The following is an 18,621-nucleotide window of genomic DNA, read 5'->3' on the forward strand; positions in this document are numbered from 1 at the left end:
TTATAGTCAGCAAGTTTCATGATCCACTATACATGATTAAAAATCAATTTTTTATTTCTTACTCAGAAATAATATGCATTTTGCCTATTCTATCATTAATACTTTCCATTAATTTTTATGTATAGAGAGGTATAGATACAAATTATATAAATAAAGCTATAAATACTTCAAATCAATTGAGTAAAGGCAAATCTCTTACTAATTTATCTATAAAGTCTATATCACTAGAATTATGAAAGTTCTAGCATGTTATTTATGTTTTTCTTCAAATCATTTGAAAACTTCTTTCTACATCATAAATGTTGTTTTTCTATGAGTGAGCATAGAATCAATTTGTTGTCTATACTGCTGTGGAGAATTCCATGGCTCACTGTTACTGACTTATCATTTCCTTAATGTTGGCACTTTCTAAATGTAAAAAGTTCTTCAGTGATCATCATTCACATGCTTCATTGCAATATTTTTTTCTACATGGAATCAATCTTGCTATCATCCAGCAAATATCATTAACTGCCAACTGTGAATTAGGATATAAAGATATATACGGTAACAAAATATAGCCATGTTTTTATCTTTCTTATATTAGTAGTAGGATAGACAACTAAACCAATAAATATGCAGTATGTCTGATTCTGAGATTTCAATTTGGGTCAAAAAGAAAGGAACGTAGAAGTATATCAGTGTTGCTGACAGAGTGTCTGTTTATTTAAGGAGTGAGTTCAGGAGTGTCGACCAAACCAAATGCTGTTGGGGTACAGACTTGAATGGATTGATTAGTCAAGAACCTTGGCAGCAAATTCAAGATGGGGAACCCAGCATTCCAGGAAGTGCTGTGATAGAGTCGTATGCTTAATGCAATAGATGAATAGTAGAGGAGTCTACAACATAAGAAAAAGCAAGAATAGAGTTGTGTGTATGTGTGCATATGTAGGGCTTGTGTTCATATGTTGCATGCATGCATGTGTATTCATTATGCATGTATGTGTGTGGTACTTCAGACTTTATGTTAGGAAAAAATTTTTAAGTACAAATCTAGTGTTATTGAAGATGTGGACTTGCACAAAGTGTTCCTAGAAGCATTATTCATAATATTCTAAACATGCAAACATCTCATGTATGCCTGATGAAGAAACGAAATACAGTGAATTTGTACACTAAAATTCTTTAACCTGAAGAGATGAGCACTCTGACACATGGTAAAGTGTGGATGAACCTTAGAAATACTCTATAATTGATGTGACATAACCCAAATATGAAGCTACTTGGAATAGTTAATGTAGAATCAAGGTTTCCAGGTGGGAGAGGAAAAGGAAAGCCTGTTGTTTCACTTTTTCTAGGCTGCTTCTTTGCCAGTTGCCTCTTGTCTCTTCCACTTTTACTTGAGGAAAGTCGGCAGTGAATGACCATAAACAAGGCACATGTCTACTTTTTATTCTTTTGATTTTTCCCTATGATGAATATCCTATATCCCTATTGTCTTTTTAAATAAAAATTATGTTTATTGATGAGTGAAGCAACAGGCTAAAATTTAGGGCCTCACAGAAAATAAAATAAAGGATGTTTAAAGGGGACTAGTAGGAATAAGATGGTGCTTAGAATGACTTATACTGCATCTTTAGGTGTACATAATTTTTTTCTGCCATCATCATCATCCCTAAATATCAGCATTAGATCAGAGCAAGGTATGAATATGAATCCTGTCACCTGTTGCTTGTCTGTGTATTTATTAATCACCTATCAACTCCATGACTACTTTCTATGACTATGTTACTATGATCAGCCAAATTATCTATTGTGTTATAGAATCACATATGCTAGGTAAAACCTGAGCATTTGGAAAGAACTTAAATGAGTCTATTCATTGTCTTGTTGCTCTCAGTTTTGGCAGGAAAACAGACCTGACTATGTGAACATCCAGCTGTACCTCAGTCAAACAGATGGGATTCAGGTATGTGGCTGGATGTTATTGTTAATTAAATGAGCCTCTTGATAATGGAAGATTTACAAGAAGAGCTATACTGGAAAAAAAAATTACCGCAGGAGGTTTGAGCAGAAGTGTCCTAAAGGAAAGCCTCTTTTGGAATCTGCCCAGAAAATTCATCACTTGTCCTTGAAGTCAACCATGTTGTGCCTTTCAGTTCCGCTCACAGCATGCTGAAGAAAACTTTTTGATTCCATCTTTCCTTTTGGGGTTGATTTGAAGTTCTTTGTCTCTAGGGAGACGGCAGCAATAAGTGTACACCCTTGTGATTCTTTTTCCATAGAGGGCAGTTTTGCTATGGTGAGCAAAGATAAAGCCATGCCCAATTAAACTTGGTCCTTCCCAGAGGAATCTCATGTAGAAACAGTAAGAGCTGCCCTGCCTTGTTTACGATAAGAGAGTACGCTGAGCATTTCCACATGGCATTTTGTTTACGATAAGAGAGTACGCTGAGCATTTCCACACAGCATTTTGTGTCATCTCAACTCATCGGGACAATGTCTGCTCTTAGTGGCGATATTTTGATGTGAAACAAACTCATGTTTAAAAATATCAAATAGCTGTATAAAATGTGATGAACCTTGGGGCAAATGTTTTTTTTTTTCAGGTTAAAAAAATCCTCTCTCTCTCTCTCTCTCTCTCTCTCTCTCTCTCTCTCTCTCTCTCTCTCTCTCTGTGTTTCATCTGACTATTATTCACTGACAATTAAGGAGTGTTTTTATTTCTAACAATGAACCCATCAACAGTCATTGATTGATAGGGTAGAAATTTTGAGCTCTGCTCTTTTGGGATGTCTTGTCTGCAGTTATTCCCCAAATTTTGTGATTAAATTGTGTTAATTTACTCACATAATGAGCATAATTTGACAGCTATCCTTACATACAAACATATGTCAGTGACATTTAATTTTGAGCCCATTTAATAGTATGCAGTGAAGTGGTATTTGTTCTTTATCTTACTTTGAATTTATTAAAAAGGAAACAACTAAAATTTAGGTATGTCAGCAACTTATAGAAATGGCATTCAAAAGGATAATGAATTTTAAAGGGAAAGAAAATGAAAGTGACATTTTGAAATGGTTGTACTTCATATATTTCCATTTCTTACCTTCTGTCTTAGCAATTGGGAAGTTAAGATATGGTCCAGATGAATTCACATAAGAGAAATGTGCTATTTATTCAAAGCTATGTCTTATAAAACATGTGCTTTCTTTTTGACAGAAGATAATTGGAGAAAACTATCCCACACTGAATTGTAGACTTTTTATTGGACGTCCTCGGTGGAAGCTTTTATTTGATGAAATAGCAAAATGTAACAGAGGGTAAGTAATGCACCTCATAAAACTGATGTATGGCTGAAGGTCAAATTAAAATCTTTCTAGACCTTCCCATGAAATGTTTAAAGATGAATTGTCCATATGGTTTCAAATCACAAAGTCATTTGAACATTCAATCAAAGGTTGAAGTCAGATATTTACCACCCTAAAAGCAGGGAATACCAAAAAATTAAAATTGATTTAGAAATCGCTAATGAATTAGACTCACCTATTTTTAAATCTCTGTACTCACTTTTACTTGGACATTTATTTACATGGTATATTCCAGGCAACTGGAATAAAATATTTTCAATGTCATTTTGGTAAACAAGGGAATGTCACCAATGGTTACATTCAGAAATTAATTTTTTGTACTTTATTGTCAGATTGGAGTTTTTTCAAAGCTTTTATTTTTATGTTAACTATTCAAAAAAGAAGTATTTCCAAATGCATTTTTCCTTTTTAGAAGCTGAGGTTCTATGAAGAATCTTAGTGTTATAGATGTGTCTGTGACCTGAAGAATTAATGGTGGAAGGAAAGGCATTTACATTAGGACAGATGAACCAGTCATATATGTTCACTGAAACTACCAGATTGAACTGCATTAGCCATAAAATACCGAAAATAGTTTGAAAGCTGTGTGCCCATGAACATCTAAAATTTATAACTTGAGTTTAATTTTCAGATGTTTCATAAGTTGTACTAAAAAGTTTGCAGATGTGGACATTTTGCAATTAATTACTTTAAACATGTATACTGGGATAGAAATATATTAACTCCTTGGCTATAAAAATGATGCCCGAAGAAGCTCTTGTTAGCAACTGAACATTGTACAACCTTTCCTCTTAAACTTGAATTGTTGTTTAATTTATTAATGATTTATTAATGATTTAATTATTGAACTCTCTTGGAATTCAATTTACTTTATACCTGAAAAATTGATGTCTTTATTGCTAAATTGATATTACTTCTATAACATCAAGTATGCATATAAATTGTAATTGTGTTTTTAAATTTTTTTATGAGAAGTTTGTACATAGGTTAGTATTTTTCGTATGACTTTACCATTGTAATCACTAATATGTACATTCAGTTAGCGATCTAGACATTTTTGGAATTGTTCGTCATGGGGAAGCACACACTTATATATTATATATTATGATTATTATATTATCATATAATTATTTATGTAATATGTAACATAACGATATTATATAACATGTAAAACCAATTATATGCATAATACATATATAATTATAGGGCAATATAATAATAATTATTATATGGTTCACAGTACAGTCCAACTGCTTGTACCAACTTGAGCACAAAGTCATGAACAATGTCCTGTACTTATGTTTTAGTCACAGCTACAGCATTATTAGGTGAGCAGAACTTTTAGTTCTGTTTCCATGTTATGGTACCACAATCATTTTTTATTAATCTTTGATTGAAATGTCATTATGTCATTCCTGAATGTAGTTGAATAATTCATAATTTTAATAATACATTATATATAAAGGTTAATATATATATATACACACACACAGAGGGTATTTAAGCAAACAAACTTGCTTAAGATAGGACATACCTCAGATCTCTATATGTGTCTATCTATACATGTGTTTATTTAGATAGACATAGTATTCCTAATGCAATAATGAGCAAAGCAATATAAGATTAAATGAAGCACAAGAGAAAATAATGCAGCCAAAAGTAATACTCTACCAGACATTTCTGAGGCTGCTGCTACTTTGCAGTAACTCTCTTTTTTAAGTAGAAGGAATGCATTCTACAATAACAAAATGTATAGTATAATAAACTTAGAAACGTACTAGCAACATGCTCATTTATCAATTGATAATTTTCATCATCAAGAACATTTTTTAACTATTTTCATCTAATGGGAGCACAGTTATATGTATGACAAATCTTTGATTGAAATTCATTCTGTGGTGCATGAATGTAGTTGAAAATTTTGCAATTTTAAAAACGCATCTTGATGTATAGAGGGTATTGATTGATTTTAAGTGCATAGACCATCTTGAATGAGGGTAAGCTTTAAAGAAGACCTCCAAGCCATGAGTGCACGGATGATAAAAAGTATTGAAGAGACCATTAATATTGGTGGGTTACTCCCACAAGCTTTGTGCCACCACTGCACTAATCTGTCTTGCAGGCAGGAAGCAGTTGACAATAGAGGGCTTGTAGCTGACTTGGGGTTTATGTTTCTCTTTTGGTAACATGTGCCATCTGGTACTAAGAACACTAGCCCCTAGGGTGCAGTTTCTAGGTAGGCACTAGTTTGTCTTCTCTATGTTCAATGGGCTGTGTGGTTGTTGGTTTCAGCAATGGGACCTGACTGTCAGCTGAGACGAGCCAACTACAGTCTTGCTGACAACTTGGTTTATGTGGGGAGTTCAAATGGATACTTTTTGGCTAACAAATCAATTAGATATAACCCAATCCTGCTACTGGAAGCATCATTTCGATACAAGAATAGTCCAGGTGCAGCAGCTCTGTCTCCCTGTTATTTGGTGATTTCATTTCGATCACCTTCATAGATCCTACTTGAGGATGTTTCTACTGTATTAGGTTTCCATACTACTACTCAAATGGTCCTTAATTTTGTCTGTCTCTCCCATATATCCTTCCTCATACCGTTTTTCATCCCACTCCCCAGCTGGTGAGTTTGGAACCCTTTTGAGATATAGGCAAGTATAAGAAAGTCAGGTTATTTAAGGACACGTTCAAGATGGGCAAGGCAAATAGAGATGACAGATCCTGTCTCTGTGTTCACTTGATACCGGAGTGAGAAAAATTTACTTTCCACTGTGACTGTGCACCTCCATTGTCAAGGTGACAGGATTTGGTGTCATCATGGAAACAAATCTCTGGACATTGATGTGAGGAATTTTATAAAGTTTACCTAAGATGGAAAATGCCACTCTGAAAGTCACAACATTCCGTTGGCTGTTGTCTTGGAGTGAATTGTAAGGGAAAAGGAGTTAAGCAGCCACTTTCATTGCTCCCTGACCCTTGACTGCGAATGTGATGATATTCACTACCTCAAGCCCCTACAGCCATGTCTCTCCTACTATAATGGGCTGTGACTGCAAACTATCAGATTAATAAGCCTAAGTACATTTTCTGGGATTTAATAAAGTTTTTAAAGCAATGAGTACACTAGATAGGTTCAAAAACAAAAGAGAAACAAAATGAAAACTATAAAATTAGAATCTATACAAATCAAATTCTGTAGAGAACAAAGACTGAGAAAAATATTACCAGCGAAGTTTGGAATAACAGCAACTATTTTAACATGTGCAGCTGATGCCCCGGTGGGAGAGAAGACAGACGAAGACAAAGCTGTGGAATTAGCTATAAAACATCCCTCAAGTTTGCTGTAAAAAAAAAAAGCCTCACAACCCATAAATCCATGAATCACATGAACCTTAAGAAAATGCTGAAAACAATACAACAAAGAGAAAAAACTTAGGTATACCTAGCAGGGGATAAAAAACCATGCATTATGCATCATAAACAGAAGATGAAATGCAATATTGTCAGCATTTGTCTCAAAACATGCATGTAAGAATGCAGTGGAGAGGCATCTCAAAGTGCCAACAGACCAAAATGCCAACTTTTGTATGACCAACCATAACATTCTTCCTAGAAGAAGCTAAATGTTACCAGATGGTATCCTGCTGAGCCTTAATTGTCAATTTAACACAGCTGAGAGTCATCTGAGAGGAAAGCCCTGCTACAGAAATTGTCTCAGACTGACTAGTAGACGTGTCTTTGGGGCTTATCTTGATTATTATTGGATTCAGGATGGCTCAGGCTATAGAAACCTATGGGTAATATTAAGCATGATTTTGTATAACTTCTAATCTCTTTAATACTTTCTTGGCTTTTGAAACAAAGAACAAGCGAAAAACAAGGAATGATGTTTATAGCCAGGTAAGGTGACTGGCAGCAACAGAAAACTGTCTGAACCCCTGTTATACATGTGTCTGTTCTCTTTCTGCCTCTTCATATGACCTTCCCCCCCATTCTTACTCAATACTTGTGCTCAAATTCCATCTAGATATATTACTTATATTGTATTCAAGCCAATTCTTCATGTTTAATTTTAACTTAGTCATCTTTTTAAGAGTCCTGTGGCCAAAAATAGTCACAATCTTAGGCACTGAAGTTAGGATTTTAACGTAGGAATGGAGGGGAACAAATTAGTCTATAATAATTCTAAGTAAATTTTGTCTTTCCTTTATATTATTGTGTGTGTGTGTGTTTTAGAGAGAGAGAGAAAGAGAGAAAGAGAGATGGGGTACATGCTGAGCACGTGATGTAATATTCACCTATATACTTGGGCCCTTCTGATAACATTTAAGTTCTGCCCATTTTAAGGTTTGGATGCTAAATGCCAATTTTAGCTTTTTCTTCTCAACTGTATTGGATTGTAGCATACAACTGCACTACTTTATATCAGTTTGCTCTTTTGAAGACTTCCTGTGAGATTTCTTAGTACAGAAGTAGATCAGTCTGAAGATTAAAGCTACTTTTATCAACCTCTTTACTAACTACCCTTTGCAAATAAGGGAAAACTTAGGCACATGACTCAGGAACCATGAAGCACAGGTCTTTCCATTCCGGTTTATGGTTTTAAAAGCTGTACACAGCACTCTCCCAACGTTGAGAAGTGTTTGACCTAGTGATCTCTTGAAATCTTTTGACTAAATTTATGTGGTTGAAAATGACCAGATGATTTTTTCAGTCAGGTATTCGAGGTTTCTATTTTCCAGAACTTTGGAGCTTCTTGCTGTAGATCTATCTCTTCTTTATTTTGTTACATGGCTTATAATTCCTTTGGCCTCTGTAAACTCATTTTTTTTTTGTCGTTTTAACCCAGTGAGACTTTTGAGGTTTTGCACAGTGTTTTTTTTTGGCATACAGATTTTTGCTGGGCAATAAGCGATGATAATCCTAAACTTAGTTTGTTTCTTTATTTTTTTTCCCCAAGATCGTAGTTATGTGTTCAGTTTCTGAAACACTTCCTTCACACATTTTGGGATATTTGATAAATATAAAGTATTTGAGAATTTTACACGTCTCAAGTGTGTTTTGATTACCTCTGCCTCCCACTCCTAAGTTCTCTCACATCCAACTCCCCTTCTCCCCATTTCACATCCTCTTAAAGCAGCAACACTGAGCCCAGCGTGTGCTGTCCTCATACGCATTTGTGTGAGGCTTTACTAGGGACCAGACCCTTAAAGAAAACTGTCCCTCTCCAGCCTCCATCAGCTGTCAATGACTCCTCAGTTCAGGGTTGCTGTTCCTGAACCCCACCTTCATGCTGCAATGTTGACCTGCCTGTTCTTGAGTAGGTCTTGTGCAGACAGACACTGCCACCATGAATTCATGAGTACAGTAGTCCCTCATATTCAGAAGAGTTTCACCCAAGTTCTCCCTGTACTTCAGCTCTTAAAATCTTCCATTCTTCCATCATGGGCTCTGAACCTTAAAAAGAGGGTGTGTGGTATAGATGCCCCATTTGTGAGAAAGCCCTCCATAGACATTAATTCTCTTCACTTTTCCAGTTGTAAGTTTCTACTTTAACTACCAACCATTGCATCATCTCCTGCTGAGTTCTGGGACCTGAACCAATTTATGAGTATAAAGATATGAATTGAGTGGGCAGATCAGTACTATGTTCATTTAGCAGATTTTGAGTATTGAGTAAGTTCATCCGTAGAGCCTGTGAGCTGCCCTGCCTTGGTTTCTTTCCCAGATTTATAGTACTAGGCATGCATTCCTCCCTTGAAGTGGGTCTTAAACCTAATCAGAAAGCAGATGGTTACACATAGTTTTTTGCTATTATTGCAACCATGGTCATATCTTGCTACACTATTCCTTATTATATCTCTCAGTGTTTACAGCTGGGTTAAGACCATGGATAATTTATCTCCAACAGTGTTCATAGTATCTTTTTAGACAACGAAAACTATCTATCTCAGGGAAGGTTTGTCACATTTGGCTCTGAGCTTTTTATTTGTCAGCCTGTGGCTTCCTGCATGATCTCCAATGTACAGTAGTATTATGTAAACTTATATATATATATATGTGTGTGTGTGTGTGTGTGTGTGTGTGTGTGTGTGTGTGTGAAGTTTATACAATAGTAGGTTTGTCATAATGGCAAGGTTAGAGATCAAAATTAGGGTGTCCCATATGAGAGGCAAAGGCACTAACCCTGAGATGTACCTATAGCCCTTTCTTTGGTTCTTTAATGGAAGAGGATGTCTGCATTTTACCATCATTGTTACAAGGAAACATTCTGTTTTAATGTTTCTTAATTTAATTTTCAAAGTGAAAAGTCTTACTATAACTGTTTTCTGTGTTTGTATGTTTCAATAAATTTTGGTCTTTGTCTTTTGCTCACCATTATACTGGGGTACTGAGGGTTTTCTGCATTTGTCTTAGTTGGAATAGGTCATTTTAAACATTTGATGTCCTAGAAAAAAGCCAGTGTGCATCAATAAACCTTGGATGGAGATCACATTGAAATATTTAATTCTTGGAATGTATGTTTTCTATTTGTTACAGCTGCATGGTTTTGATTATTGTAGGAAGTTTTATGTTAGCGAACAATAAAACCCATTTGTCATTTTTCGTGGATATAGCAGTATATATCTTCCCCCAGGTCGATAAAAAATGCTGTTTTCCAACTGGTAGTGATTTTCAGTCTCTTTTCTAAACTACGGCTCATGCAACTCCATGTGAAAAGTTTAGAACAACATTTATAAAATGCCAATTAAACAGTTGTCACCTCTTCACTCTTTCTCTTAGTGTGGTCACCACTGGCCTGTGGTGAAAGTATTAGATGCATGCATAATTTCCACCAGCCAGTTTGTGCTCACAGTTACATTGTTCCGAATTCAACCGTGAATGTCATAATTGGAAAGTTGTTTTAAAATGGAAAGCAGCACGGAATTAGCTTTCCCAGTACCTTAAAGCCACGTTCATACAGCTCGCTGCTTGTCGTGTTCTGTCGAATTCTGTGCCTGATTACCCATTTCTTCTCTTTCCAGGAAAACAGTTGGAGTTTTCTGCTGTGGACCAAGTTCCATTTCCAAAACTCTTCATAATATAAGTAACCGGAGCAACTCATATGGGACAAGATTTGAATATAACAAAGAATCCTTCAGCTGAAGCCTTAGGGAACTAATCTTTTCAGGACTACAAAGAAGGAACAGTGCAATTTCTAAGACTTGGAAACTTAGCTGAATCAAACAACTGTGCTACGCCAAAGAATATCAAGGTTTTATTATTTATGATTATTTAAAATGAGATCGCGAAGAATGTTGCAAAATGACATGTTTAATCTGCGAGCCAAAGAGGCCCTGAAGAATATTAGATGTGGTGATTCACATTTTGATGGGCAAATTAAAAAGAATGCTGTTAGATGCACACTGTTGATTTTTATGGGAGATTCAAGAAGTCTCTTGCGAGGAGCTGAACTTACTTACTCTGAAGCTGATAGCGGCAGTCCTCCTTAAATTGTTTTTGGTTGAGCAGATTCAAGATTGAACAAAATTAAAAATTCATTGAAACTAGACTTCATTTTCTCCGTTTTGCGTAAGTGGAGTAGCTTTCATTTGGAAAGGATCCTGGCCAACCCTTGGAGTTGGAAGCGGCAGCACAAAACTTTGTATCGATACGGGTACTTCACGTCCACTGAGGATTTTCTCTGCTCACTCTGTTGTCTCCCTGTGTTGTGTGTACTGCACAGGCTCCCAGGCCATCTGCCCTTGTTGATACAGTATCTGCTTTCTTATTTTTGCACCTTATCCTCTCCTAGGGAAATTTCATTCCCTCAGCAGGCCTTCCACACAATGATTTAATTGAACTAGTTTATCACCAATTTGCTCAATTTAGTGCTTTTGCATAGCAATGAAAACTGGGAAAGGTAGCCTCCTAGAGTGCTTGGCTTAGGCAATGCTTCGTAGACACCAAAGAGCAAATCTTGCAGGGAACACTGAAGCACAAAACCTCTCTCCCTTGTCTCCTTTTGCTTTCAGATAGAGATGTTGAAGTTACATTCCTGCAGTGCGACCCTCACTTTGCTTCCTAGAAAAGTGGGGCTATTTCACTATTTATTCAAATTTAAGTTAAGAATCACTAATATGATTTTTGCACTGTTTCATATCATGGTGAGTTATTAGATTTAATTTTCCTATTTTCATGATCCAATCGGTTTATGGCCTTTCATTATTTAATATTTTTTAATCAGAAGGAAAATCTACTTTACGAACTTAATTAAGATATTCGTACAGTTTGTCCATTTAATTTGGTACATAGCTATTAATGCTATCAAGTGTCATACATTGCTGTAATCAGTTTCTTGCCTTATTTTTGGTAGTCTTTTGTATGTCACATAACAGTGGTAAATGCTGTTATTATTTGATTTTGGTGTCATTCACCACTAACAAACAAGTTTACTAAAACAGCTAGCGTCAAATGACCACATGTGTATTTATTACACATATTTTTTTTCTTTCCTTGAAACACTTTCTTATCACTTCTGTGGGCAATGTGCAATGCTCATGTAGATTGAGCTCTGAAGACATATAGAGAGAAACACACACACACACACATATCATTACATCTTGGTAATGCTCAGATACAGATCAGAAAGAACTCACAAAAAGAAACGAGTTTATCCAGGCTTGTACACAATAACGAATCCTTATTAATCATAACATTCATTTGATTATGTAAATTCATCAAATTTCAATAATTCAGATCAAACATTTAGAAAAGAAGAATGACATTTTCAGAGCTTATCTGCGATGATAGATGGGCCTCCTTGCCTGATCTAAATTCCAGCGCATGTTCAAGCATCTATAAGTTAAAAATAGTTTTATTTTAGCAGGAATCTAATTAAAGCTTTATCACACATATAGAAGACAGCTTTGTTTGTTTTGACAAATTCTTTCTATGGTGGTGGTTATTGTCATGTATACTTTAAATCCCTAATTTGAATGGCAATAAATATAAAATTGAACTGGTGTCCATGAATCTCTTTTACAACAGATATGTCTGCAATTTGGTACGATAACCTTAAGAATTTGCATTCTGCAACTATAAATGTCATAGTTTAGTCATATAACTGTGGGTGAAGATTTTTCATTTGGGCTCAGTTAATATTTGTAGTAGTGTTTTTTTAATTTGCTTTGAAAAATTGTCTTGTATAGAGAAATTGTCCTCAAGTTTAAACAATTAAAAAATTGTTTAAGGCCAAAGTTAGCTTTAAGCTTCTTTTTCTCCTGTCTCTTCTTCCCAAGTGTAGAATTATAAACATTACCGCCATGCAAAATACAAGTTATTTTAGGTAAGATATCTATTTGAGAACATAATGTAAATCATGCTATGATATATATTGAACATAATATAAGGCCACAAACATCCTCAAATGGCAAGATCATATATCAAAGACTCTCTAGAGAACATGATTTCTGCTGTGGGTCGTTCTCCTTGCACATTCCCTTTATTTTTTGAAGAAATTATCAATAATTTATAGATTTATACTAACAAGTTTTCTTTGTGGATAGAGATTTAATGTGTGAAGGAATATTTAACCACCCTTTATAATATTATGAGCTTAGAATCTTTCCTCCAATAAGAAATGTTTTATCTCAGAGGAAATTGCTACACAACAGCCACCCATATGGACACAAGTGTGGAGCCACTCACTGGAGAATGGCTTATCTATTAGGGACCACACTTATAAAGAGAACTGACCCAACCTCCTCTAGAAACTCTAAACTGTCCATAGTTTCTTCTAGGGGTGGGAGCTCATGAGTTTCTTCTACCTTCGTGATAGAATGTTGAGTGACAAGATCTTGTATAAGCAACTGTACCAGCCCTGAGTTCATGAGAACATCATTCCTGTCCTGTCCAGAAGACCGTTTTGACACCATCTCCCCTAACTTCTGCTTCTTAAGTATTCCTGTTCCCTCTCCCACCATGTTTCCTTCATTTTGGGGAAAGACTCGTGAGATAGATGATCTCTCCACAGATAATGTGACCAATATGTAAAAGCACTTGCTACGGAAGCCTGATGATTTGAGCTCTGTGTGCAGAACCCATACAGACACACATCCCAGACCTCCTTCATCAGGAAGGCAGGCATATACAGGAGTATTTCCAGAAACATGCAGGTTGGTTAATCTGAAGTATGTAGCACAAAAGAAATGATAAAAAGGACTGTCTCATCAGGGTAGGAGGAGAGGACTGATTCCCAAAAAGTTTTCCTCTGACCTCCACAAGTAGAGCACAGCATTCACATGTACCAATCTCCCTCCCCCCTCTCAAATAATAAATATAACGACTGCTAGTTATGAAAAAGTTTCCTTTTCTTATGGTAGCTATGACATTTCCACATTCAGTTATGATGTAGTAATATAAAATGCTGAAGTTAGAACTCTTCTTTTGTACTTAAACTAGTGCCCAAAGAGAGCATGTGACATATTTTAAGATATCCATTTATAGCAGAATTCCGTTTATAGAAATTTGCTGCCAGGCTCTTTCCACTTTGCTATGAGATATACATTCAATTGAATATCTAGTCCTGTTTTTCCCGAATCTCTCTATAAATACCCTGTTTCATCTGGGGTGGGACATGACGTGAGGAAGATCACGTTTTCTGTCATTGGCAACTAACTATGCTAAAGGGTAAGGTTCTCTAAAGCTTAATGTTGGAAAATGCAAAATAAGCTTTCTAGAAACCTTAATATTAAAACTTTAGTTTTAAATGTAGACTCATAGTTGCAAGACATAATTTAGCCAACTTTCTGGTCTCCAAGAGACAATTTGATGTGAAAACACATGATTATTCTCCTGTCTTTCTGTTTCCATAACTTGCTACTTGGCCAGCAGAGCCAGCCTTTGTAAACTAGTGAGAAAAGAAACAAATGAAATAAAACAATGTGCTTTATCACATTGTTTTATTTCAATCACATCACAGGACAGTGAGAATCATTGTTGCTTTAGGTCTAAATTATTCTCCACTCCCTCCAATTTTACCTCATTGTGTATTATTTTCAATGAATAAAATTTGAAAAATCTGAGAATCTAGGTTTCCTAAAGGAAAATATAAGAATTCTAACAAATTGCAAAGGAGAATCAATTAAGGAATAAAGTGTCGCGTCTTTTTTAAGTTCTGCATGAGTTAAATATTTGAATAGATATTTTCATTTAAATGCAAAATACTAATTTTTATGCTTAGGAATTGTTCACTTCAGAAACATTCCTATAAGAATAGTGTTTGAGCATGGGATAAAACCGGACTCTCTGATCATGGCGAACAATGAGGACTGATGAGAAGCCAAGGTCAATGGCAAGGGGTTTTGATCCTACTTCATGTTCTGGCTTGATGGGAGCCTAGCCAGTTTGGATGTTCACCTTCCTAGACATGGACGGAAGGGGGAGGACCTTGGACTTTCCACAGGGCAGGGAACCATGACTGCTCTTTGGATAGGAGAGGGAGGGGGAGAGGAGTGGGGGGAGGGGGAGAAGAAAGGGGGGAGGGGGAGAGGAGTGGGGGAAGGGGAGAAGAGTGGGGGAAGGGGAGAAGAGAGGGGGGAGGGGGAGGGAAATGGGAGGCTGGGAGGAGGCGGATACTTTTTTTTTTTTCTTATTCTCAATAAAATAAAAAAAAGGAAAAAAAAAGAATAGTGTTTGAAACTTGTACAACGAACCTGGAAATTAGTATGGTGGCTTCTCAGAAAATTAGGAATCAGTCTACCTAAAGACCCATCAATACCACTCTTGGGCATATACCCAAAGGATGCTCAATCATACTACAAGGACCTTTGTTCAACTATGTTCATAGCAGCATTATTTGTATTAGTCAGAACCTAGAAACAACGTAGATGCCACTCAACCAAAGAATGGATAAAGAAATTGGTACATTTACATAGTAGAGTACTACTCAATGGTTAATAAAAAAATAACATCTCTGCAATTGCAATTAACAAGAAACTTTACTTTCTTTTAGTTATAATTGTTTTTAAATCAGTTGTGATTTAAGAACTAAAATTATTTGTGCTGCTAATATTATCTCAGATGTATAGCTTTCTACTTCAGAATGTCCCACCCAACAATGGCTACACCACTAAAGAAAACGGATTTTCCTTCTCTCCACAACTCACCAGCCAGAGGTAGGACTTCTTGCCCCCATCCCTGCACCGTGCTCAGAGTTTTGTTGAACTAGAGCTCGTGTAAGTTTTGTGTATGCTACCAACAACTACTGAGAGTCCACGGAGCAACTGCCCTGCTGTGCCCAGAAAACGGTATTTCTGTTTTATCATCCTCGACTTGTGACTCCTAATTTTTTCCACTTCCTCTTCTAACCATTCAGAGGAGAAATATGTGGAAAAGTGGCTGTCTATAAGATGTCATATCAAACTCCCCTTAGCTTATAACTGAAATAATTTTACAACAGGAAATATGTAATATATTGTGACTTCTTTCTCTTTAGAAAGAACTAAGGAAAATTTACAAATCCTTTACTCTCACCAAAAATACTTTGCATTATGTACTTGACAAGTCATACTGTTTTTTTTTTAGATTTTAATATTTAAATTACATCTGTAAGGGCCCAGACGATGACCTACAGACAAAGGGAGGAAATCACCTGGTCACAGAGGAGGAAAAGTACAGAAAGTAAGAAGGTGAGCGACCATCCCTAGAGAAACTGGGTGAATGATAGATTAAAAATGTATTGGGGTTGGTAAGCAAATTTCGTGTTCATCTATTACCATGGTATCTTCAGGGAAGGGAGGGCAAGAATTTAGACAAGCTTCTGTTCTAGTATTGTCATTGTTTATCCACAATGAAGGAGCTTTGCACGTTGCTTTGACCATGGTTTACAGTGGATATATATCTTTGTGGCTGAAGGTAAGAAGCATGTTTGACTGAAAATAAATTGATGACACTTATGCAATGACCTTTCCATACTTCACAGTAGCATAACAGTTAGCTCCAAGTTGAAAAAAACATAATCCTGTAATCAAAACTTTAGGTGCGTACCGTGTCATTTAATGCTGTAACAGCTGTAGAAAGCAAGAGAAGGATCGCAAAAAGATTTAATCTCCCTCTATTGTAAATTAATTTTGTATTCTGTGTGGAAAATCACATGGAATTTCGAGCAGAATATAGAATCTTGTTTTCACTGTTTCTGATCTTGAAATCTTTATATTCTAAGACTTTAGTTTTATTTATTTGAGGTGTTTATTTTGTTATGGTCAATTCTAATATTTGTTTCATCAAAAGTATAACATTTGCCTGCAAACTTCAAGAAGTCCTTGTTTTTTTACTGCTAAGTAGTACTCTAATATGTATATATTCCATACTTTCTTCATCCATTCTTCAATTGAAGGGCATCTAGGTTGTTTCCAGGTTCTGGCTATTACAAACAATGCTGCTATGAACATAGTAGAGCATATACTTTTGTTGTATGATAAGGCCTCTCTTGGGTATATTCCCAAGAGTGGTATTGCTGGGTCCAGGGGTAGGTTGATCCCGAATTTTCTGAGAAACCGCCACACTGCTTTCCAAAGTGGTTGCACAAGTTTGCATTCCCACCAGCAATGGATGAGTGTACCCCTTTCTCCACAACCTCTCCAGCAAAGGCTATCATTGGTGTTTTTGATTTTAGCCATTCTGACAGGTGTAAGATGGTATCTTAAAGTTGTCTTGATTTGCATTTCCCTGATCGCTAAGGAAGTTGAGCATGACCTTAGGTGTCTTTTGGCCATTTGAACTTCTTCTGTTGAGAGATCTCTGTTCAGCTCAGTGCCCCATTTTATAATTGGGTTGATTAGCCTTTTACGGTCTACTTTCTTGAGTTCTTTATATATTTTGGAGATCAGACCTTTGTCACTTGCGGGGTTGGTGAAGATTTTCTCCCAGTCAGTGGGTTACCTTTCTGTCTTAGCAACAGTGTCCTTTGCTTTACAGAAGCTTCTCAGTCTCAGTAGGTCCCATTTATTCAATGAGGCCCTTACTGTCTGTGCTGCTGGGTGCAGGCAAATGGATGGAAATAGAAAAAACTATCCTGAGTGAGGTAAGCCAGACCCAAAAAGAGGAACATGGGATGTACTCACTCATATTTGGTTTCTAGCCATAAATAAAGGGCATTGAGCCTATAATTCGGGTTCTTAGAGAAGCTAAATAAGAAGGAGAACCCAAAGAAAAGCATATAGGCATCCTCCTGAATATTAACCTTCATCAGGCGATGAAAGGAGACAGAGACAGAGACCCACACTGGAGCATCGGACTGAAATCTCAAGGTCCAAATCAGGAGCAGAAGGAGAGAGAGCACGAACAAAGAACTCAGGACCGCGAGGGGTGCACCCACACACTGAGACAATGGGGATGTTCTATCGGGAACTCACCAAGGCCAGCTGGCCTGGGTCTGAAAAAACCCCGGGATAAAACCGGTCTCACTGAACATAGCGGACAAGGAGGACTACTGAGAACTCAAGAACAATGGCAATGGGTTTTTGATCCTACTGCACGTATTGGCTGTGTGGGAGCCTAGGCAGTTTGGATGCTCACCTTACTAGACCTGGATGGAGGTGGGGTGGTCCTTGGACTTCCCACAGGGCGGGGAACCCTGATTGCTCTTTGGGCTGACGAGGGAGGGGGACTTGATTGGGGGAGGGGGAGGGAAAGGGGAGGCGGTGGCGGGGAAGAGACAGAAATCTTTAATAAATGAATAAATGAATAAATAAATAAATAAAAAGAAAGAAAAAACAAAAGTATAACATTAAATATCAATACCTAAGTATATTTTCTTCCAAGAAAAAAAACAATAATCTCTATTGTGCTCATTTTGAAATCCAGATACAGTTTTCCATTTGATCATTGTGAGCTCCAGCTTACCCAGATGCTGCCATATTGTCGAGTTCCACACTCTTGCAGCCACCACCACTTTCCTGTAATGCAAATGAGGGATAAAATAGTAACTCCCAGGTTTGTCTGGCATTTTGGGTAGATGGGAAATGAGGCATTTGCACCAGTTTGCCTGACATGTTCTGAAAATCGATTTAATCCATCAGTAAGCTGAAGTCCAGAATTTTCTATATAAATAATTCTATTTTGTTTCTGTATGCTGACTGTGAATTTCATAATAATCAATAATTTACAGTTAGCTGAATGAGTAAACATGCTTTAGTATTCATGAATATGGTGACCATTAGATCTTAAAATGTACCTCATGTTGTGCACAAATTTGGAATGAGATGACTCCTTTGTTTAAGAA

General features: G+C 36.5%; 1 protein-coding gene across 5 annotated transcripts in view; it reads left to right on the forward strand.

Moving 5' to 3' along the window:
* Positions 1-12,583, forward strand: part of Nox4 (NADPH oxidase 4) — an 87,903-nt gene extending 75,320 nt beyond the window's left edge. For 4 of the 5 annotated variants that reach the window (XM_050127232.1, XM_050127233.1, XM_050127234.1 and 1 more), the window contains 3 exons: positions 1,880-1,948; positions 3,202-3,302; positions 10,382-12,582. In XM_050127232.1, coding sequence (XP_049983189.1) covers positions 1,880-1,948; positions 3,202-3,302; positions 10,382-10,502 — 291 coding nt within the window. In that variant the 3' untranslated portion in view covers positions 10,503-12,582. Of the gene's footprint in view, positions 1-1,879; positions 1,949-3,201; positions 3,303-10,381 lie in introns of all 5 variants that reach the window. The other variant, XM_050127236.1, reaches the window with a different exon arrangement.
* Positions 12,584-18,621: the final 6,038 nt, after the last annotated feature.

Source organism: Alexandromys fortis, unplaced genomic scaffold (genome assembly GCF_014885135.2).
Source record: "Alexandromys fortis isolate MF-2015 unplaced genomic scaffold, M_Fortis_MF-2015_v1.1 scaffold_272, whole genome shotgun sequence".
Taxonomy (NCBI): Eukaryota; Metazoa; Chordata; class Mammalia; order Rodentia; family Cricetidae; genus Alexandromys; species Alexandromys fortis.